This window comes from Schistocerca nitens, chromosome 1 (genome assembly GCF_023898315.1).
Source record: "Schistocerca nitens isolate TAMUIC-IGC-003100 chromosome 1, iqSchNite1.1, whole genome shotgun sequence".
NCBI classification, from domain to species: Eukaryota; Metazoa; Arthropoda; class Insecta; order Orthoptera; family Acrididae; genus Schistocerca; species Schistocerca nitens.
The window spans coordinates 928,169,271-928,194,464 of record NC_064614.1 but is presented as its reverse complement, the minus strand read 5'-3'; the positions used below and the strand labels follow the sequence as shown (position 1 = coordinate 928,194,464).

The window sequence follows — 25,194 nt, the reverse complement described above, 5'->3', positions numbered from 1 at the left end:
CAATTGTAGGAAGACTAACAACAGAATTAAGAAATTAATTTCCGTCGTTGCATATGGTTTAAACCTTTCAAATGTAGGTAGTACACAGGACTTCATGTAATACTGTCTTGACTTTATATTTTGATACTGACAATGTTTTATTTCATTTTTAATTTGATAATAACATAGGTTGTTTTTCACCTTCTGCAGAACTGGTTCGTGAAGTGCGTGATGCTGCTAGAATGCGAGAAGATGCGCTGATGGCTAGAGTTTGTAATATGCTGAGTGCCTCTGACAAACTGAAATGGAGCAACTCTACTCCACAGCTCTCTGATCCAGTGGTAATGTTCAATTATTATTCATCTAATGTAAAACATGAGAATGAAGTTTTAGATAGCAATTATGATTGCTATAATATTAATTTCTTTTTTTCTGAGACACACTAGAACCTGACTTCATGAGAAAGCTATAAGAAATGTGATATGTAGTGAGGCAAACTAAATGAAAGAGGTGAGATACAAAATGATTTTCTCATGCAATCATAATTTGATTAGTAATCCAGAGTTTGTGCTGCTTTTGAGTGTAACCACCTTCCCTATAAAACCAGTGTGGTTTTCAGAGGCAAATTTAGTTACCCTACTGCTCTCAGTAAAGGATAATGAATAATCAGTCTCACCGCAGGTATGTGTGTTTGTGTGTCTGTGTGATTGTTTGTCTGAAAATGTGTACTCGTGTGCTAGAGAAAAGTCAAGAATTTGAAAGCTTAGAGTGAATACTGTATTCCATTGCATGTTTCTCTCTGTTAGCTATAGGTGAGTGGTTGTCTTTCCTGTATTTAGTGTATTATTCAATTCATAACTTTCCTTCGTTGTCACATTCTGCAGTAAGATAAACCATCAAAAATTGTTTCCAGCAGTACTTTACCCAGTAACCAAGATGTGATGGTGGCCTGTGCTCCTACTTCCATGGATACTAATGATCCTGTGCAAATGTTTCAAATGCACATTTACAGAAGTGGGCCCATTTAAGGTTTTCGCAGAAGGGGAGGACAAGAACTTAGAGAAACTTCACCTAATGGTTCAAAATCACCAGTCACATATTGGATTGATGAAACATCATTAACAGATTATGTCATGTGCGTCGTTGCTCCTATGACATCATGTCACACTCGTAAATTAGTTCGAGGAGTTCACACTATTTTAGGTGCATGTTACTCGAAAGTAGTGTGCTCCTAAAATAGCGTAAACACCTCCAACTAATTTATGAGCATGACATGATGTCATAGGAGCAACAACACATATGACATAATATATTACCAAAAAATCATCCGTAAAATACTTGAAAATGGCCTAAGGTTGAAATTGTACAATCGTACAGGAAATAAACAAAGTGGCAGCTAAAGGCTTCAAGAAATCATTCAAAAAATTCATCGCAGCTGCGGACCCTATTGTACTGAAAATTATAAAAGCTTAACTGTTGATAAAATCTAAATCAGAAATGTCTTTTGTCATCATCAAATTATTCTCCAAGGATGAGATGCTGCAAGGCAACCAAACCATTATTATTAAACTGCTATTTGCCTCTGCTTTGGACGTATCAGCAAACAATGCAAGAACTAGACAAGGTGTTCTAAATGTGCTGGTTGCCATGTAATTAAGCCTTTTGCATTAAATGTTTAAACTACAATTGTAAGCATTTGTTGCAAAGAGATGTTGCCTATAGTATCATTGAATGAGACTGACTGAGGAATTAAGTGTTATTCAGAATCTCTCTTTTCATTAAGATCTCACTATGGCCAGTTCTTATTCACCCACTAATGCAATTATAAGTAGTGATGTTACTCACTTTGACTATCACAAGCAGTAACAAAATGTCAATCATGCTATACATGCAATGCCCACAATACTTCAGCAAAGTTTGGAGTGTGTTAGGAATAATACTCTGGCTCAAAATAACGCTGAAAGTCTGATTCATGACTTATGCAAGTTTGTTTTAGAATTAATACATCATGCTGCCTAAGACAGACTGTATCTAGACATCAGCCACTGATTGAAGAAAGAATCAACATATCTTAATGTTTGAACGGAACCTAAAATCCTTCACTGGAACACAAGATCGGTGATCTGTAACAGAGAAATCCTGCTCCTTGAAATGGATACCATTCATCCACCAATTATAGCAATCACAGAGACATGGTCTTCATCAACTCACAGATTAGATTCTAAAACATAATTCAAGAAAAGCATATATACAATTAACAGTAGTGCGTACACTTCAGTCACCACTTCATCTCATGACAGCATATATAGAACTACCATTTGGCTTATTTACAATCATGCCACTTTACTGCTCACTGAGACTGATCATATCAAATGCTGTATGGCAGTAAATTTTTGTCCAGCTTGTGTGACTTCCATTCTCACAGTAAGGCATGGAACTGCGAGATAACATTCCAAATTGTGTGGCTATTCGTTCAATAATAGAAGACCTATTGTACTGTTAAATGACTTTTCTCCTACAATTATGAAACTATAACTCAGCTGTTGATACCTCTGCACGTCCTACCTAGCGAGGTGGCACAGTGGTTAGCATACTGGACTCGCATCGGGAGGATGATGATTCAAAGCCATGTTCGGCCATCCTGATTTAGGTTTTCCATGATTTCCCTACATCGTTTCAGACAAATGCAGGGATGATTCCTTTGAAAGGGCACGACTGATTTCCTTCCCTAATCTGATGGACCTTGCTGTTTGGTCCCCTCCCATAAACAAACCAACCAACCAACCAACCAACGTGCATGTCCTCCATCTGACACTCTGATATGTGATTGGAAAATCTTGAGTGGCCAAATGGTATTGGAGAATTACCCCATTCTGATCATTTTGCAGCAATCTCCCCTCGTCTGCTCCATATATCTAGGAGAGACAAATGGAACAGTGACAAATTTGACTTGTATTCTTGGATGACTTGGAGGAAGCAGCTTCTACAATGATACCGAAGAAAACTGTTCAACCCCCCCTCCCCCCCCCCCCTCCCCATCCCCCAATAAGCAGCCTGAAATATAGTTGAACCCATAATGCTCTCAAACTACTGCTTTAATATCAGCATTATAAAAATTTAGACAGCGACCGTCAGAGGAAATGTACCTGAATTACAAATGTGTTGATGCCATAGTGAACCGATTCCTTAAACATTGCAAGATAAAGCTTGAAAATTGTTCTATGAATTTCTAATGCACTGTTCTAATATGGTGGACATATTGCGGAAAGTTAACGTGTTTATTCACAGGTTTGCCAGAAGAGTTTTGCAGACACAATTAGCTCACTTCCTGTGTTGTCTTTAATCAGTTTCGTTTTATGCTATGGTAAATGCAACCTCATTCCTGTTGTAGAGTGATGGGGGGTCACTTCAAGTGCCAACCAAGCAATCTTATAACAATGGTATGGTGTTGTCAACATCTGTTACCCTATGATCACACATTTGCCACAACAGACATTACATCTACTTCCCATCATCAAAAAAATATGATCAACAAAATCACTCCCCATGACAGCATAAACCATTTTGCACATACTGAAGTAAGAAAAAGACTAATTGCGCCAAGCTCTTGCATCAGCAAAATTCTGTAACAAATTGTTGAAACATGAGTGGAATTTTGGGTGGAACATAATTAGTTACTATGAAGCAGAGAATATGCCTTCAGAAAAGAAAGGGGCACATAGGGAAATAAAGCACTATTAGTCACTGATGGCTTGGTATCCTGATGCTGCTTCCTCATCGCTGTCTTCTTCCATATCTCAGTTGCTTATGATAATATACAAATTGCATCCTACAGGCATATATTCAGATTATCAGTAAGATGACATACCCATGCAGAACATAGCAGGATCTTCCTCAAGGAAGAGTCCTCAGCTATATAATATTCATGATACATACTGTTGATATTGAAATATCTGTGCCACAAACTGCTATACAATTACAACATGCAGACGTTACGTGCCTATACTTAGTGGTCAAATATCACCAGGATACCTGTCGTAAACTTGATCATATTGCCATATTACTTGTCAGTTGACTGATAAAAAATGAAAATGATGAAATAAATCTTGGGTGAACAGCCTGGTATGAGAGTGCGTAGGACACAATATTTCGGCAATCGACCTTGTTGCCATTATCGGGTGTGCTGATGTACTTGGCTTGCAGCTTCAGCTTGCAAACCACCGGTAGTGTTGTGTTCTCTCAAATTTTTGGAGCATCTTGCTCTAGAGATGAAGTTAGCAGATTATGTGGTATTGGTAACCTTGGCTGCTTGATTCCTGGGACTCATCTGTGACTCCTGTCTTATATAATATGCCTACATCAGACATCTTTCAAGGCTAGAACAAATTATAAATGTTCTTTGTGCATGCTGCCATCGTAGTTACTGTGCCGATGCCACTTATATGCAAGAATAAAATCAGTCTCAAACCTTTTTGGATGGGGATGTTAGTAACAAATGGGATCAAGACATTCATGAATAAAATGAGATATTTGTGTAAATACAAACTTTACAGCAGGATGACCCAAGGTTGGAGTAAAACTTCCTGTGTCGCTCCTGCTGGTCTAATAAACTGAGTTTTATTTCCCCTTCAGTAAATCAATACTAATTTGACAAGTATTTTATGTAAATCGAACATGTGCAACAAACTTATGCAATAAACCAAAATTTTATCACAAATACAGACAACATAAAAACAAAACTTAATGTGTAATGTAGTTTAAGCACACTATTTCACTCATTTGTATCTGGTAGAGAATAAAATTGGTAGAGAACAGATGATTAAAAAAGAAGACCATCAGGATAGTCCAAGTGTAAAAGTGACAGTCTTTCATGGGCCTTCCTAAGCTCCACAAGGAAGGGGTTCCTCTTCATCTGATTGTGAGTAACATTGGTGCTCTGATGACATATTATGTAGCAAAACACCTTGCCACTCTGTTGAGTCCAATAGTAGGTCAGTGTGAGCACCATATTAAGAGCTCGGTGGATTTTTAAAGTGGATTAGAGGGAATACATTTCAATGATTCTGATATTCCAGTAAGTTTTGATGTGGTCTCTCTCATTGCTCATGTTCCTCTGCCTGCTTCATTTCAGTTGATTGAGATTAGGTTTGGTGCAGAGTTAATGAACCTATTTCAACTTGTGTCGACTTCCACTTGCTTTCTGTTCAGTGACCAATAGTACAAGCATATAGATGGAGTTGTGATGGGGTGCTGTTTAGATGATACTTTTGTTATTTGGCCTCAAGACAGTGAGAATATGAACGTCTTTTTCAAACACCTGACTTAAATCCACCTATGTATTTGTTTCACAGTGGAGGTGGAAAAGGATAACTGTCTTTCCCTCCACAGTATGTTGGTGAGGAGGAAGATGGATGGTACATTGGGGCAAGCCTTTATAGGAAACCTATTCACACTGATTTGTATCTGCAGACTGATAATTGCCACCATGTAGCTCAAACTGAAGGGGTACTTCACACCGTGGTGCTCAGGACCCATGTCATCTCAGACCCTTAGAGTTTGTCAGCTGAGTTTGCCCACCTCGAAGTCACCTTTTGTCAGGATGGTTATAATGAGACAGATTAGATGTGTGTTGCATGCTATCGGCCAACTGTGCACTGGGTGAGTGATGATAATACCGAGGTGGCACCAGAGTCTATGGCCATTTTGCCATATGCAAGGAGCATTTTGAATATGATTGGTCATATTTTGTGGAAATATGATGTGATGTGTGTTTTTTGACCACCATCTAAGATAAAGGTCCTTGAGGTTCCATAAAGGATGATCTTGGTTTGCGTAAGGTGGATGTCTTCTTTGTCCATGCAGTTGTGACGTCGTATATTGGTCATAATATAAGGACTGTGGAGGACCGGTGTATTTAGCATAGGTGGCACACATTCTTACAACAGCTGAGCAAATCGGCCATTGGTGAACATTGTCTTGACACTGGTCATCCTGTGCAATACAACATGGAGATTCTGCCATGCACTTCCAGCTGTTGGATAGTGTTATTAAGGAAGATGTTGAAATTAAATTGGCACATAACTTTCTACATAGAGATGCTGGTTTTTGTTTCAGTGCTGTGTGGAATCTTGCTCTCTACCTTGTCAGCAAACACAGGGACAGTTTTTACACTACTTGCCCATTGATTATTAATTTGACTATTGATAACTCCTGATGCCAGTCATCTTTGGTTTTCTGATAGCACTAGTGTTCACAATGTGTGTGTGTGTGTGTGTTTTTATCTCTCCAGAGTTCCTCTGAAAACCAAGTTTTTAAATTCCTTGTACAGTGCTTATTTGCTGCAGTTTTGCCTCGAAAATGGCAGGGTGTGCTCCTCTTGAAGTATCGTCAGCTACATTCCAACAAATTAATTGAACATTATATACACCCGGAGCAACTTAGGTCTCACATTGTAATCTAGAGTGCTGTACTCAGTCCCATAAACACAGGGGATTTTGGATAATAAGGACAATGTGGATTGTTTAACAAACATTCTTTAAAAAAATCAAAGAGGGTATAAATATTAGTCACAAAAGAACATGAAATTGCTGAAAACAAATGTAAAACTGTGAGAAAATATGCCATTATTTCAGAACTGGTCATGTTACGAAAAATAGAAAGTCATTGATTCCAGGTAATTGTGTGCATGTTTGCAAAAGATGAAGGAACTGGGGATTACAGAGACATCAGCTTGGATACAGCGTGGTTTGAAAGTAAATTTGGAAAGGAGAGGCTGTGATGGAAAGTTAATCACATCAGTCATTGATGATGAAGAGCAAATTGAATTTCAGACAACTTAAATAAAGATAGAATACAAGAAAATAGTTTATTGATAAATGAACAGTTGAAGGTGCAGGTATGAAATTCTCATTGGCTAAGTAAACACATGAGTTGATTCTGTAGGTGATATAAGAATGTACTAAAGACTGAAATTATTAAATCTAAAGGAGAAATTATACACTCCTGGAAATTGAAATAAGAACACCGTGAATTCATTGTCCCAGGAAGGGGAAACTTTATTGACACATTCCTGGGGTCAGATACATCACATGATCACACTGACAGAACCACAGGCACATAGACACAGGCAACAGAGCATGCACAATGTCGGCACTAGTACAGTGTATATCCACCTTTCGCAGCAGTGCAGGCTGCTATTCTCCCATGGAGACGATCGTAGAGATGCTGGATGTAGTCCTGTGGAACGGCTTGCCATGCCATTTCCACCTGGCGCCTCAGTTGGACCAGCGTTCGTGCTGGACATGCAGACCGCGTGAGACGACGCTTCATCCAGTCCCAAACATGCTCAATGGGGGACAGATCCGGAGATCTTGCTGGCCAGGGTAGTTGACTTACACCTTATAGAGCACGTTGGGTGGCACGGGATACATGCGGACGTGCATTGTCCTGTTGGAACAGCAAGTTCCCTTGCCGGTCTAGGAATGGTAGAACGATGGGTTCGATGACGGTTTGGATGTACCGTGCACTATTCAGTGTCCCCTCGACGATCACCAGTGGTGTACGGCCAGTGTAGGAGATCGCTCCCCACACCATGATGCCGGGTGTTGGCCCTGTGTGCCTCGGTCGTATGCAGTCCTGATTGTGGCGCTCACCTGCACGGCGCCAAACACGCATACGACCATCATTGGCACCAAGGCAGAAGCGACTCTCATCACTGAAGACGACACGTCTCCATTCGTCCCTCCATTCACGCCTGTCGCGACACCACTGGAGGCGGGCTGCACGATGTTGGGGCGTGAGCGGAAGACGGCCTAACGGTGTGCGGGGCCATAGCCCAGCTTCATGGAGACGGTTGCGAATGGTCCTCGCCGATACCCCAGGAGCAACAGTGTCCCTAATTTGCTGGGAAGTGGCGGTGCGGTCCCCTACGGCACTGCGTAGGATCCTACGGTCTTGGCGTGCATCCGTGCGTCGCTGCGGTCCGGTCCCAGGTCGTCGGGCACGTGCACCTTCCGCCGACCACTGGCGACAACATCGATGTACTGTGGAGACCTCACGCCCCACGTGTTGAGCAATTCGGCGGTACGTCCACCCGGCCTCCCGCATGCCCACTATACGCCCTCGCTCAAAGTCAGTCAACTGCACATACGGTTCACGTCCACGCTGTCGCGGCATGCTACCAGTGTTAAAGACTGCGATGGAGCTCCGTATGCCACGGCAAACTGGCTGACACTGACGGCGGCGGTGCACAAATGCTGCGCAGCTAGCACCATTCGACGGCCAACACCGCGGTTCCTGGTGTGTCCGCTGTGCCGTGCGTGTGATCATTGCTTGTACAGCCCTCTCGCAGTGTCCGGAGCAAGTATGGTGGGTCTGACACACCGGTGTCAATGTGTTCTTTTTTCCATTTCCAGGAGTGTAGTTATGACATCAGGAAAATCGTGTTGGACATACAGTAAAAATACGGGTATAATCTTCACAAGAAGAATATTTATTCGCCACAGTAGCAAAGGAATAGAAAGAAACTGATACATGGGAAAAAAATTAGAGAGCGTCTTCTGGAGGTTGATTTTGACAGATGTTGAATAGTTTTTATTCAGACAAGGCAGATGATTATGTTGAAATATCTTCAGGATTCAGATACATTGGCATTACACAATGTACTCTTGAAAATTTGTGTAATGGAAAAGTATTATTATGTTTCTAGGTAAATATTACCTCTATACTTCTATGAATTTGACATCTTATCCATCTGTGTAATTGACAAAAATATTTTATTGAAGGTAGATGCTAATGATACAATTTAGAAATACTTTGTACTGTAAACATTCTTACTAATAAACATTTTGAGTTTCTAAAAGGACTCTTTATCTGAACAGGATATATTTGCCTTTATTGAAGACATACTAAAGCCAGTGTATCAGAAATTGTTACCACTTGTAATATTTTGTGACTTAGATAGGCTTCTGAATCTATGAAACATGATATCCTTATGCAAAAGTTAAAATATTATGGAATAGTAGACACAGTAGGTTTATGGTTGTTATCTTATCTGCATGACAGAAAGCAGTTAGGTGGATCAGTCAGATGTGTACCACAGAATTCTGTTTTGGGTTCCTTTTGTTTGTGATATAAGTGAATGATCTTCTACTTGCAGTATCAGAAAATGCAAATTTTAGTTTTTTTAATGTTACCATCTGTACCAGACTCAGATCAATCTAGTGGAAGATTAATGACGATGGCTGGTGCAACGGCCAGCCTGAGTGTGGTTTTTAGGCAGTTTCCCATCCTCATTTAGGTGAATGCTGGGCTGACCCCTTGCTCTTTGCTTTAGAAAATACAATACACAAATAGTTAAAATATTATCACACTCAGAACAAAGTTTACACCATTTACAGTCGGATGGTGCTCATGGCTTCCCTCCCTTATGTAACTGATGACTGCAATGACTGGAAGGACATCAAGGAGAAAGTTAAATAAAATAACTTGGTTAAAAACTTGAGTGCAGTGGAGCCCATCCTACACTGGGTAAATGTTAATGAGGAGGAGGAGGAGGAGGAGAAGAAGAAGAAGACTGTTATTGAAATGAAACTTCCTGGCAGATTAAAACTGTGTGCCCGACCGAGACTCAAACTCGGGACCTTTGCCATTCGCGGGCAAATGCTCTACCATCTGAGCTACCGCAGCACGACTCACGCCCAGTACTCACAGCTTTACTTCTGCCAGTATCTCATCTCCTACCTTCCAAACTTTGCAGAAGCTCTCCTGCGAACCTTGCAGAACTAGCACTCCGGAAAGAAAGGATACTGCGGAGACATGGCAGAAGGTAGGAGATGAGATACTGGCAGAAGTAAAGCTGTGAGTACCGGGCGTGAGTCGTGCTGCGGTAGCTCAGATGGTAGAGCATTTGCCCGCGAAAGGCAAAGGTCCCGAGTTTGAGTCTCGGTTGGGCACACAGTTTTAATCTGCCAGGAAGTTTCATATCAGCGCACACTCCGCTGCAGAGTGAAAATCTCATTCTGTTATTGAAATGTTTGAAAACTTCAAGATATAGTCCAAGGCAAATGGATTAATGGTTAAATTTTGACAAGGCTTAGTAGATATGATTCACTTCTTCTGAAAACTCCACAAGCTATAAAACTAGTCTGTTCGAGCAAGAAATACAATAAGTGTAGAGAGTGTTCAGTTGTGGGACTGCAAATAGTTTACAGTCTTGATTGGAAAACCCATACCGTAAATTAATAAAGTACTTTCACTCCATTACATTTGTAGTACATATTGTTACATAGTAATGTAAAAATGAATAAATTACTCTGTATATTTCCATTCCCAAATTAGTTATAGAGTTATTTTTTGAGGAAACTCATCTTACAGGGATAAGTTGTTCTTTAAACGGAATGTTCTGTGATAATTTATGTGATTTTAGCCCCAGAATGTTTTGCACAACAAAAAAGAAACAGATTGATATTTTGATAACCCTCATTAGTGCCCTTTGTTGTTGCCAATACTTCTTTTCTCTCAAAACAGAGCAACTTGTGAATATTACTGCAAACTGTGGGAGCTAGCAGTGTGGCGTAATGGTTAGCATTTCTGACTGGCATGCTAGGGGTCACCATTTCAAACCTGACCATCAGTAATTTATTTAGAATTTAAAATTTCTGGAAGGTTCTTGAAATGTGTGATACCCTGGAATAGTCAGTGTTTGTGGAAATAACAGCATTATGGAATATTCGATGTTTGTATAACTACCTGCACACTCTATTCAGGATATCAGTTCTGTTTTGCCTGTCTGTTGGTGTTAATAATAAACGTGCTTTCAGTACAAAGTGTGGACTTTCATTGACGAACATCCATGCAATTTGGACTGGATCATGATTTAGATGTGACATTGCTTGGTTGAGATGCTAGGTACTTCAAAACATTTATGTCAACGTGGGTCTAATTAGGCAATGTAAACACCATCACCTACTACTGACAGGAATGGGAATATGAGCAGTACATGATTCCTATATACACAGGAGGCCAATGAATTGCAAAACAACAGTCAGTTTGCTGCATATCAGGCATCCGTCAATGTTCCCAGAGATGGTGGTCAGATTACAACGAAACAGCTGAGAGGGTGGGTTGACATGATGTGTTTGGCAGATGTTTACTTTTTCTTGGCTGTCACAGTCCAGCAGTGGATTAAGAAAAATGAAGAGCAGCTAAACGCTGGGGAAAATTACAGGCAGAACTGAGGAAAATGTTTGGCGATAACCAGCAGCAAGTGTGGATGTCGGAAGAACAATTGAAGAACAGGGCCCAACATCAGGAGAAACATCACAGTTCACATACAGAATTCCCACATTCTGAATTATAAAATTACAAAAGCTGTCAGAATATGACTGTTGATGAAAGGAGTCAAAGAAGAAATGTACAAGGCTCTTTAGGTAAGGAGATCACAGTGACAAAGGAATTTGTCAAGTTTAGCCAACGAATCGGGGGGGGGGGGGGGGGGAGGGGGGGGAGGGGGTGGGGGAAGATGAAAGAGCTTTGAATGACTGTCAAGTGTGATCCCTATAGCAGCTGTGAAAGAGCACCATGAGCTCACCTGTGTCATATGGCATATAGTAAGACAAGAGATACAGCAATATTATGGCAGCCAGAAATTTCAGACCAAGTACACAAGAGATAGCAGCCTTTGCAGTTTATGGTGGCCAGAAATTTTGGACTGGGTACACCAGAGATAGCAGCCTTGAATGTTGACGCAGTATGCCAGGAGGTAATAGAGAATGTTGAAGAAGAGGCATATTGAGCTTTAGCACTAATCTCAGCCACCAGACAAACATGCTAGAAAAAATGGACTTGACAGAGCCGTCAAAAGGCAACCTAGCATCCAACCAGTGCAAGTACAATCCACTCCCACACCAAGCAGAATGCCCTGTAGAAGAACAGGCATTTGGAGGACAGAGGAGAACATGCTATTGTGTTTTCACTGTGGACATCCTGGACACATTGTATGCTACTGCAGTGAAAGGAGGCAAGTTTTCAATGCCTATAACACCACCAGACATCAACCATCACAGCAGCTCTCTTCATGCCAGTCAGTTGCAGACAATTATAGTCGACCTGTGGGATGAAGCCCATCACTGTACCCTGGACGAGATCGCTCCCCAACATGCTGTAGCCATTCCCCACCATTCTAGCAACTGCTTGCTTAGTTACCAACTTTAGGAAAATTGAGCTAGGCAGCCATCTGTGGAGGTGAGGCTGCCATACATGACAATACTCCTTGGACAACAGTCACCAAGATGTCAGGAAATCTCACTGACATCATCACTGACGGCCAACCTGCCCAAGCACTAGCTGACTTAGGGGCTTCCTCTTCTATATTATCAGATGCTTAATGTCGCCAGCTATAGAAGACTATATTCTGTAATACGAAAGCAGTTAACTGAAATGTTGCAAATAGGCTGCATGTATTGCTAGATGCTTAATGTCACCAGCTATAGAAGACTATATTCTATAATATGAAAGCAATTAACTGAAATGTTGCAAATGGGCTGCATGTATTGTTAGAATCACTGTCCATGATGAAAACAGCCCACTGAATTTCTTGTTGTAACAGAATGTTAGTCATAAATTTATTCTTGGATGAGATTTCATGCAGGCTTCACAAGTAGTCATAGATTGTGTGGAAGATCAGAGCTGTAGATTGATGAAGCTTTTCCAACAAGCACACATAACAATGATTGCTCTGGACAGTTGTTTGATGTTGAAGGCATTGTTATCCCACTGTCATCAAAGAAATGAGTTCCAGTCATTGATTGAGATGCTCATTTGAACTCTGAAGCTTCTGTTGATTGCAAATAGCTGCTCAACCTAACAAGCAAAATCTAGTAACCTGTGATGATTATAAGCATTACCAGTAGTCAAGGGGAACTGTGGATCTCTAACTGTCACGAGAAGCTGCAAATCGTCCCTAAAAATATATGCCTATGAACAGCCGAACCAATACAAGATGGACAGCTCAGTTCCTACAGCAAAGAATTGTGCTCCACTGCCACTTCGCGATGGAGGAACACTTTAGTGAGTGTAAGCTGTTATGTGACAGTTTTCGGTTTCTATCAAATCTGGAGTGGAGAAAAGACAGACAAAGTGGCCTTCAGTAAAACACCGTATTAACACTGGTTATCTTCTGCAAATTAACCAGCACTCATATAGGGTATCACTGACTCAACAATGTATAATTCAGGAGGAAGTGGAGATGATGTTGCAGGATTACATCACTGAACTTTCAGAGTGTCTTTGATCCCTGTCTGAGGTTCTTGCGAAGAAGGAGGATAGCACATGGCATTTCTATGTCAAATTCTGATGACTAAACAAAATCATAAAAGTCAATTGCTGTGCATTGATAACACTAGACTGTTTGCAAGGAGCAAAGTATTTCTCAACTGTTGACATGCAGACAGGCTACTGACAAAATGAAGTTGACCAGTTGATTGGAAAAAGACTGCCTGTGTAACTTATGACTGCATCTATGGATTTCAAATTTTGCCATTTGGACTATGTAATGCTCCAGCTGTCTTCAAACATATGGTGAACAACCTGTTTACACTTTAAATCACGGGTGGGTAACCGGTGGCCTGCAGGCCACATTTGGCCTGTGATTGATTTCATTCTGACCCATGAAAAAAGTATGACAGAGAGAGTGAGACGCTTGCATTGAAATTTGTCTGGGTTGCATTCTCGGATATTTCTACTGGTGCTGGGCTCGCTACATGAGTACTGCTTTCTTATTTACCGTACAGTCTGTAAAAAACAACATACAATGTGTGCCTATCATCTACAGAGGTAGAAATGTCACACACAAGTTAACGGGCCCTCACACATCCAATGTTATTTTCAATATGTCAATATAATAACTGTCTGAGGGTGAGTATTGCCATATTGTTGATACTAGAAATATTGATAAACGTATTGATGCTGACCAGAATATTCTCAGTATTACCAACATGTATTGTGCATGTGAAGGTGAGTGTTATTGGTTTGACAATTCATCAGTCTGGCCTTCACTTTTTCCAGTTTGGCCTCTGTATGATACAGTAAATATATGCTAAGTTAAAGCAGTTAAGACTTTTAACCCTTTCAGAATGAACAAATAAATGGTGGCTTCATTTATTTAGTGTTAAAGAAACAGCCCATGTTTTTGTGATCAGTCATCAAAATATTTTTGGACAAATATTTAAGAAATGCTTGCTAATAGTGTTTGTGGGTATTAACAAACTAAATTTCAAACACTTGAATATCTGCCTGTGGCCAAAAATCACAAAGTTACTCCTAATTGCTTATCGACTGGGATTGCCTGTCTCATTGCCATATTTTGTTTTTCTGTTTTTTCTTGTATGAATATTGGTAAATGATTCTTGCCCATTCTGAATGTGTTAGAACACTGGAGCTGTTGAAACGGAAGGTAATTTATAACAAATTAGTTGCAACCAGTTGTTTTTATAAGCATTTATTTCTCCATGGTTCAGATTTTCATGCTAACAACATTGCAGAATTTTGCAATGGAAGTTGTTAAGACAGCTATTGTGAAACATCATAAGTAAAAAAACAATGTGCACAACATGTAAATAAATATTAAATATCTGAAGTTGGGGCAAATATAAAATGAACATGCTCTAAAAAGCTTGTATTTTGAGGCATAATTTATTGGCATGGCATGTCTAAACAAGGGGTGCCATTCGTACTGATGCATTACCCCATAAACATTGATGTTGTGGATGCTATAGTTTTGACTTTATGCACTAGGAGCGCTGCTGTCATGTCACGTGACGAAGCGGTTCGCGACCTTCAGTATGTATGTGAATCAGGCCTGTAGGTCACCAAACGTTGCCCGTGCCTGCCTTAAATGGATGACTTGTCTTTGCTATCTGACAGTCATGTTTACGTAGACATTTTAAGAACATCTATGCTGCCGAATGACTGTGTAGAAATGTGTTCAGACTGCAACCCTCTGCCTGAATCCGAAAAAGTGCCTCTTCATCGCCCAACTTGGTGCATGTAATCAATCACATTGGAGTCTGTCCTGATCCAGAGAAAATAACAGTAGCCGTAGATTTTCCTACTCCTCGATTCATATGTGATGTGAAAAGTTTCCTTGGAATCTGCTCTTCCCCTACAACAAATGCTACAGGGAGACACCAAATTTTCCTCGAATCAGATGCAAAAAGATCTTTCTTTGTCCTTAAGGAGGTGGTAACATCTTCTCCAGTCCTAGCATTGACTGAGAAAAAAGGTGAGGTAAAACTTCAAACCCATGCCAGCAGTTTTGGACAGGCAAGGAATGCCAACGATGGAAGTGTGTGTCGCAGTTGCCACTGAGGCATCTGGTACCAATTCCCGCCTGCAACAGTCTCTCTTTTATTGAATTGGAAACAACCTTCTGGGTAGGATCCTGAAACCAACAAATGGTAATTGATGGATAATAGTTTGTGCTAATTATCTCACCTGCTACACTCTCACCAAAGCTGTGTCAATTGCTGAAGTTCTGGAAATTATAAAGTTGCTCCTAGAAGGAGCACCCCATGTGATGATGTGGAAAAGTTTCCCACTAAAGGCCAAAGTCAGAGGTAATTTCACATTTGCAACATCACCCACAGGAGGATAACTACCTACCATCCACTGGTGAATAACCTCACATAATTCTTTAATAAAACTTTGACAGATATGCTCTCCACATAAATTGATATCAACCAGAAAGATTGGGATACAAGACTGCCCTTGGTGCTATTCTCTTACAAAAGTGAAGTAAGGTACTACGGGCTTCATACAATTCTCTGTGCATGCCTGTACAGAAAGTGGGACTATTGGAAAAGTTTCTAAAGCATGTTTTGGGCTGTATTGTGCCCTTTGCTGTATTTTGGGCTGTATTGTATTCTTCATCAATTGTTGGATATCACATATGGAGTTTTACCCTTCATCAAGAAGACAAAAGCTCAGAGACATTGTCCATGTCCTCCATATGAAGCTGATAGATGATGGGAGGTTCAAGGACATGGAAGACCTGCTCGACAATTGTGAAGTGTCAGTGGGTGGTGCTACCTTTGATGCTCATCACATTTAGGAGGATGTAACAACATGATCAGAACAGCTGCGAGCCGTGGAGCTGCAGTGTGACATAGTACACTCATGCTCATAAATTAAGGATAATGCTGATACATGATGAAACAACACTTGGGTGGGCAGTTTGTGAGTTTAAATCACCTCGGGGTATGACCATGCGGTGCATTTGACCTGCGGTCATCGCACGGTGGTGCTGGCAGCAGTTCACACACGCAGAGGTATGTTGGTGCATATCAGAGTACGATGCAGTGAGTAAGTGTGCAGACGTTTTCAGACCTGCTAATGGTGACTGTGTGTTGAAAATGGCCCAAAGAACACATTTTGATGACGTTATGAGGGGTAGAATATTAGGGCGACTGGAGGCTGGTCAAACACAGCAGGTCATAGCACGGGTTCTCCGTGTGCCACAAAGTGTGATCTCAAGATTATGGCAATGATTCCAGCAGACATGAAATTTGTCTAGGCGCTACAGCATGGGACATCCACAGTGTACAACATCACAAGAAGACCGATATCTCACCATCAGTGCGTGCAGACAGCCACGGAGTTCTTCAGGTAGCCTTGCTCGGGACCTTACCGCAGGCACTGGAACAATTGTATCCAGACACACAGTCTACAGACAACTGAACAAACGTGGTTTATTCGCCCAGAGACCTGCAAGGTGCATTCCACTGACCCCTGGTCACAGGAGAGTTCATAAAGCCTGGTGTCAAGAACACAGTACATTGTCATTGGAACAGTAGTCCCAGGTTATGTTCACGAGCGAGTCCAGGTGTAATCGAACAGTGATTCTCGCCAGGTTTTCATCTGGTGTGAACCAGGAATCAGATACCAACCCCTTAACGTCCTTGAAAGGGACCTGTATGGATGTTGTGGTTTGATGGTGTGGGGTGGGATTATGATTGGTGCACGTACACCCCTGCATGTCTTTCACAGAGGAACTGTAACAGTTCAGGTGTATCGGAACGTCATTTTGCACCAGTATGTCCGCCTTTTCAGGGGTGCCGTGGGTCCCACCTTCCTCCTGATGGATGATAACAAACGGCCCCACCGAGCTGCCATCGTGGAGGAGTACCTTGAAACAGAAGATATCAGACGAATGGAGTGGGCTGCCTGTTCTCCAGACCTAAACCCCATCATACATGTCTGGGATGCTCTCGGTTGACATATCGCTGCGTCTTCAAACCCCTAAGACACTTCAGGAGCTCCGACAGGCACTGGTGCAATAATGGGAGGCTATACCCCAGCAACTGCTCGACCACCTGATCCAGAGTATGCCAACCTGTTGTGTGGCTTGTGTACATGTGCATGGTGGTCATATCCCATATCGATGTTGGGGTACATGCGCAGGAAACAGTGACTTTTGTAGCATTTGTTTTGGGATGGTTTTCTCAACTTATCACCAATACCATGGACTTACAGATCTGTGTCTTGCGTGTTCTCTATGTGCCTATGCTATTAGCGCCAGTTTTTTGTAGTGCCACGTTGTGTGGCACCACATTCTGCAATTATCCTTAATTTATGAGCATGAGTGTAGTTAATGTCACTGGTTGACATGCTGAGGGGTGCCAGTTCAAATCTGAGCATAAGCAAGTATTTGTTATTTTTAATTTAACATTTGTGGAAGGTTGTTGAAATATCTTATGTTTGTAATGTTTGTTTGTTGTGGAATAATCAATGATTGTATTGGTAACAGCTTCTGAAATATTTGATGTTTGTATAAATAGCTGCATTCTTCTTTCTTTTTTGGGCTGTACATTGGTATTCGTAATAAATATTCTTTCCATACAGTGTTGAACTTCATTGATGACCCTGCCTGTGCATCTAGACTTGATTGTGGTTTAGATGTGACAATGAAATACCAGGACCATTACAACAGTCAGTGTGTTAGATGCCTTGTGGCTAGTGTAATGAAGGTTAAGATAGAGTGAAAGAGCTATTTTTTGGATGATTCCTACTCTGTTGAAGAGTATCTTCAAAGAAACTCTTGAAATTAATTTATTTGATTATAATGTAAGTAATATTAAGACAAATTAGTTGTAGAAGAAGCTACTTACCAACTCTCTTCCTTGAACCTAAGTAATTAGTTAAGGCCTAATCTTCTGGGACAAATGAGATTTTAATAAAATGAGAAAATTAAAATCAGGAGTAGTAATGTCCTGCAAATATGTGAATATAAAGAATTGTGAAAATGTTTCCTATTTGAGAAGAAAAATTATTCAAGAGGAAGAATTATTTCTTGATTTATAATAGTTTGGCTCTATACTGCTACTGATGTAATCGTCAAAAGAGAGCTGCTTCTGTTACATATTTGCCTGGGAGTTAGGAAGAAGTTTCTGAGATTCCCCAATTGGCATAGTGCATTCTGTGAAAATGAAGCTGAAGTTATTAGAAACCATGGAGCTCGTTCGTATAGCAAGAAAGGACACTGAATCTCTAGCGTGTGATAAGCTGTAAATAATTTCTTCATCAGAAGAAGAGATGAATAGGAATAAGAAATTTGTGAAGTTGTTTTAAAGGGAGAATAAATTAAAACTTCCAAAAGTCCATGTGAAGAAAGAGTTGTTGCTGTGAAGAAATGCTGAAGCAGAAAGAATTAACGTAAATTAAGGGCAGGTGGGTGGTGAGAACCAAGGACATGTAGTGCTAGTCCCCATCTGTGGAGTTATGATAAACTGGTGTCTGTGGGAAGAATCCAGATGCTATGTGTGGTAAAACATGCACTGAAACAGGATATTGTGTGTTGCCTGTATATACCCTCTGCCTATGCCCATTCATTCTGACTGATTGCTGGGTGATAGTCATGCCAATGTAAAAGGTCGAACAGTGTTTACATAATAGCTGGTATGTGACATGCATCGTTTCACAGGTGGCTCTCCCTTTGATAGTATATGTTTTGCCAGTTATGGGGCTGGAATAGGTGGTGGTAGGAGGGTGCATAGGGAAAGTCTTGCGTCGAGGATGGGTCACAGGAGTAGGAGCCATAGGGTAGGGAGATGGGTGCAGAAGGAGCTTAGGGTCTGGAGATGGGTGCAGAAAGAGCATAGGGTCTGACAAGGATATTGCGAAGATTGGGAGGATGATGAAAAACTATTATAGGTGTGGTGGGCAAAATCTCAAACAGGACGGATCTCAGTTCAGGGCATGATTTTAGGAAGTCATGGTGGCCATGCCAAAGAAGCTGATTAATACATTCAAGGCCAGCATAAGACTGGGTGACAAGTGGTGTGCTCCAAAGTTGTTGTTGTTGTTGTTTTTTTTTTGAAGGATTAGCAATACCAGGATTGAATGTGATGGCCTGGGAAATCTATGTTTGAACTGGGCTGTTGGTATATTACGTCCAGTGAAGGCTGACGTGAGAGTGGTGATGTATTGCTGAAAAGAGTTTGCATCTTAACAGATATGTTTGCCTCAGTGCCAAGGCTGTATGGGAGGGAACGTTTGACATGGTAAGGATGGCAATGTCAAAATGTAAGTTCTTTTGTTTGTTGGTTTGATGTAGACGGAAGTGTGTAGCTGGCCTTCAGTGAGGATGAGATCAACATTGAAACATTGAGAGTACCTGTTTCTGGATGTAATCCTACTCTACACCAGCCTCTTTTACAGTTTCAAATACAGAAATCTCTTGCACTTACCTGGCTAATCTGTGACGTATGTGCCTCATCTGCCAGTTTCCACTCCACCAGACTTTTCTCCTCCTGCAGTTAACTGCTCTTCATGTGTCCTTGGTTGGTATCATCCATCAAGTGAACTTCAGACTGCAACAGCATGCCAGACTTCGCTGCAAAAAGCTATTGTACCTTCTCCTGAACTACCTGAACAGTGGTATTTCCCTTCCTGTCCCTCTGGAGCTCCCCAAAGAGGCACACCATCAACCACCACTCCTGTCCTACAAATCAAGCTTGGCCAACCTTCTTAATAACCCACAGCTTCCCAGACCAGTCATAACTCAAAATCACAAGAACCAGTCACAACAGTAAAGTGTTCTCAACCTCTTGTCCAAAGCAGTGCCCCCCCCCCCCCCCCCCCAAGTGTCTTTATTATACAAGGGTCTCACTATCAGCCATAAAGCTGCATTTAACCATGCTGCTTTGGTGAAGGACCTACTTTCATTTACACGTAATGTCAAATGGAAATACCACTTCGCAACCCAATCCCAAAACGTTTACAACAGCAAACCTGACATTGAACCCTGCCTTGAACAGTTCCGACAATGATCCCAACTTGATTCACCACCATTACCTTAGAATCATCCCTTACAGGTCTTCCAAGACTCCTGACATCCAGCATTGCTTCACAATCTTTGCTCAGGTCCCTACAACATGACACTAATGGGTCCTCAGCAGAACTCCAGGCTCTATAGTCTCTAAAACCATCTTTATCCTCCCAGCAGTCAAAGGATCTACCATTATGGTACTTGACTGGCAGGAGTATGTTGTTGAAGGTCTACGCCAGTTGTCTGACAGCTCTACATACAGCATCTGCCATCAGGATCCCATCCCTGTGACTCAAACTAACATACAGTCCTTCATAAAAACCTCAGGCCCCTCACAAGGACTTACACCTGAATCCATAGTACTTCTTGCTTCACCCAAACCACGCACCCCTACCTTTTACCTTCCGCCTAAAATCCACAAACCCAATTATACTGGATGTCCTACAGTTGCTGGGTTCAAAGCTCCCACCAAACATATATCTGTGTTAGTTGATCAACACCTGCAACACATAATACAAAGACTTCCCTCCTATATTAAAGATACCAACCATTTTCTAGATCGCCTAAGATAATGCCCTTCCCACTCCCACCACACACCTCACTTGTCACCATTGATGCCATCTCCATCTATACCAACATCCCTCATATACATGCTCTGTCTGCTGCTGAACATTTCCTTGGTCAGTGCCCACCTGATATCAAACTCATGAAATCCTTCTTGCTCACCTTAATCAACTTTATATTTACCATCAATTACTTTGACTTTGAGAGTCAGATATACAAACAGATTAGTGGTATGACCATGGTAAACAGGATGGCTCCTTCCTATGCCAACTTTTTCATGGGTTACTTGGAGAGGGCTTTCCTGGGATCCATAAACCTTCAGCCCCTGGTTTGGTTTAGATACATAGATGACATCTTTGCCGTATGGACTGGTGATGAGGCTGATTTGTTAAAATAGTTAGTATCTGTAAATGCCTTCTCCCAATTAAATTTTGCATGGTCCTATTCCAAATCCCAAGCCACTTTCCTTGATGTTGATCTCAACCTCACCAAAGGTCAGCTACACACTTCAGTCCACATCAAACCTACTAACAAACAACAGTACTTATATTTTGACAGTTTCCAATCTTTCCATGTCAAATGTTCCCTCCCATACTGCCTTGGCATTGGAGGCAAACATATTTGTTCAGATGCAGCCTCTTTACAGCAATTCACCACCACTCTCACTTCAATCTTCACTGGACTGATTATATCAGCAGCGTAGTTCAAAAGTAGATTTCCCGGGTCATCACATCCAATCCTGGTACTGCTGATCCCTCCAAAAAACAACTTTGGAGCACACCACTTGTCACCCAGTATTATGCTGATCTTGAATGTATTAATCAGCTTCTTCGACAAGACCATGACTTCCTAAGATCGTACATTGAATTGAGATCCATCCTGTCTGAGATTTTGCCACCATACCTCGAATAGCTTTTCATTGTCCTTCCAATCTCCGCAATATCCTTGTCAGATCCGATGTTCCTTCTGCACCCATCTCCTTACCCTATGGCTCCTACCTCTTTTGACAGTCCCCACTGGAAGACTTGCCCTATGTACCCACCTACCACCACATATTCCAGCCCTGTAACTGGCAAAACATATACTATCAAAGGGAGAGCCACCTGCGAAATGACACGGGCCTTTTACATTGGCATGACTACCATCCAGTAATCAGTCAGGATGAATGGGCATAAGCACTGCCCTTCAGCAAGGCAGACGCGCATATATGAAGCTCTCGCTAAGTTAAGTCATTAATACTGAAATAAGAGCTAATTTAGTTGACATTACATTTAAGAGTAGTGTATTTACTTCTTCTCTAGGCTATATGTTGAAGGTTTCGCTTTCCTGACCGTATTTAGACAGAAAGTATTTCGTAAAGGCTGTTAGTTGCTAGTTTCATTTACGTTTTTTTAGGCATAAATTTCATGCGAGTGTAGATTTTTTTTTCTTTCTTTTTTTCTTTTCTTTTTTTTCCGTCTTTGACTAGAGTTATTACTTCGAAACCAAATTAATTCATGTCTGTCATACAGAGTTTAGGTAGTTAAAAGCTTTCGGAAGTAAGTTTAGAAGTTTATTTAGATTTGTGTTTATTTACGGATTAGTACAGGTTACGAAACTACTGTGGTCTTGTGCCAACTTATTCTCTGCTTTTGTGTTAAGTTTGTGTATCAAATCATGTGTGACAAATGTGGTGGTTACTGTAGAAATTTGAAACAGGGGGTGTTCTATGTAGACTGTAAATTATGGTTTCCTTGGGAAAAATGTAGCGGTGAGGAAATGAGTGTAGAAAATGAGGCTCTTCCATGGCAGTGTAGGGTATGTAGAAAGGACAGAAAAATCGCTGAACAGGAGGCAAAAATTTGTGCCCGTAAGGCTGAATCAGAAAACGCGAACTTGGAATTATGTAGGTTAAGGGAGGAAAAAGAGAGTGGAAACTGGGAAAAAGTAGCAAGCAAAGGGCGAAAAAGGGAAACGAAAAAACTCCAGAAATTCAAATTGAAAATCAGTTTGACATGCTATCTGAAGTGGAGGAAGGGCCTCATCCAGATGTAGTTGAAAGTAGATTGAAGGAGAATATTAGCTTAAAGAAAAAAGACAGCTCGGGATCGAACCAGAATAGGAAAAGAAGAATTCTGCTTTTACGCAGCTGTCATGGGAGGGGTGTGGGCCAGCAGCTTCAGGAGAAATTAGGTTCAGGGTACCAGGTCACAGGTTTTGTGAAACCAAGTGCTAACCTTAGCCAGGTGACAGAAAACTTAGGTCAACTACACAGGGACTTTGAGAAGGAATATCAGGTAATTATAGTTGGGGGAGGCAGAAACAGCCTGGCAAAGAATCCAAGATACAGTATTAGGAGTGACATGGATGAAATAGGAGCAGAAACTGGGCACACAAATGTGGGGTTTGTGGAGGTCTTTCAGCACCATGATCGGCCCTGGGTAAACACTGCTGTAAGGCATGTTAACACTGAGCTGAACGGGATGCTCCAGACACTGGCAAAATCTCATGTAAGTGTTGTTCCTGTTAATACTATTGGTAGGTGGGGATACACTTCACATGGCCTGCACCTGAATAGGAAGGGGAAAATAAGTTAGCTTCTCTATTATCAGTAACTGTAAGTGGAGCCACAGTCACACAGGGGGTGATCCCTGTGGTTAATGGGTCCAAGCAGACAGGTTTTTTTAGGTTAAAGCCAAAGTCCGGACAGACAACACTCAAGATAAATAGAATCAAAGAAACCAGACGAAAAGATGAAGTTATTAATATGTGGTGATTCCAGTGTAAATTTTCTAAGTAATTCTGATAGAAAAAGTGCACCAGAAGTGTTATTAAGAACATATAACTTAGAATCAATAGGTCAGTTTCCCTACACGTATAGCTCAAAACAGTAGCACTCTAATAGATAATGTATTTGTTCAGAAAGATGATGTCAAACAAACACATGCTTTCCTTGTGGTAAATGGATCGTCAGACCATGGTACACAACTGATTAACTTACAAAACCTAACAGGGTGTACAGCGCACAAACCATTAAGTAAAAGTGTGAGGTTGCTCAACCAGATATCTATAGAGCACTTTACAGAAAGTTTAAGAAATGTCAATTGGGGAGATGTATATAATGAGCCAAATGCTGATGATAAATGCAACATATTTCTTGATAAATTTATATCCCTTTTTTAACATTGTTTCCCAAAGAAAATTGCTAAATGTTACACCACGCATACTTCAAAGAAATCTTGGATTACTACAGGTATTAAAGTGTCTTTAGAAAGAAAAAGAAAACTGTATGAGACAGCAAGAACTAGTAAAGATCCAGAAGTATTTTTACGCTGTAAAAATTATTGTAACACACTGAGAAAAGTTGTAAGGAAATCAAGAAATATGTGTGTTAGAGAAGAAATTAACAACTCCAGCAATAAAATCAAATCATTGTGGAATGTTGTTAGAAGGGAGACAGGAAAAGTAACCACTGGGGTAGATAGTATTACTATTAAAGAGAATGAGACCATCCTAACCATCAGAAAACAAGTAGCTAATGTATTTCACAACCATTTCTTAAGTGTAGGAGAAAAAAAATTGGTGAGAATAGTTCAAAAGAAGAAGCCAGGCAGTACATAGCAGAGTAAGTTTTGAAAAATTTTAGTCAGATTAAGTTTCACCCAGCAACCTCTTGTGAAATAAGTAAAATTATTAAATCTTTGAAAAATAAATGTTCTGTTGGAGTAGATGACATCTCTAATAAGATATTAAAACAATGTGGAGCAATTACAGCTGATGTTCTGAGTCACATATGTAATGCGTCACATATGTAATGCATCACTAACTCAAGGTATTTTTCCAGACAGGTTCAAATATGCCATTGTCAGGTGTCTCTACAAAGAGGGGGACAGCACAGATGTCAATAATTATAGGCCAGTATCCTTGCTTACAACATTTTCAAAAATCTTCAAGAAAGTAATGTTCTTATTAGTGGTTAGCCATCTCAATAGTAATGGGATACTTAGTAAATCACAGTTTGGATTTCAAAAATGCTGTTCCACTGAGACAGCAATAGACAGTTTCACTGTCCACATAATAGAGTCTTTAAATAGTAAAATGTCACCAGTAGGAGTTTTCTGTGACTTGTCCAAAGCATTTGATTGTGTGAAACATAGCATAATGTTACAGAAATTACAATTCTAGAGTATAAATGGAATAGCATATGAGTGGTTTATGAGAACAGGAAACAAAGTTTCTTTATATGGGTCAAATGATTTCAATAAGTTTGCCACTTAATCTAAATGGGGGTGAAATTACATTAGGTGTTCCACAAGATTCAATCATGGGTCCCCTTCTGTTCTTGATAT

At 40.8% G+C, this 25,194-nt stretch overlaps 1 protein-coding gene across 2 annotated transcripts in view; it reads left to right on the top strand.

The window, feature by feature from the left end:
- LOC126193149 (uncharacterized) overlaps window positions 1–25,194 on the top strand; it is a 229,521-nt gene that overhangs the window by 80,472 nt on the left and 123,855 nt on the right. For both annotated transcript variants that reach the window (XM_049932664.1, XM_049932663.1), the window contains exon 5: window positions 190–320. In XM_049932664.1, the coding sequence (XP_049788621.1) occupies window positions 190–320 (131 nt within the window). The remainder of the gene's footprint in view (window positions 1–189; window positions 321–25,194) is intronic.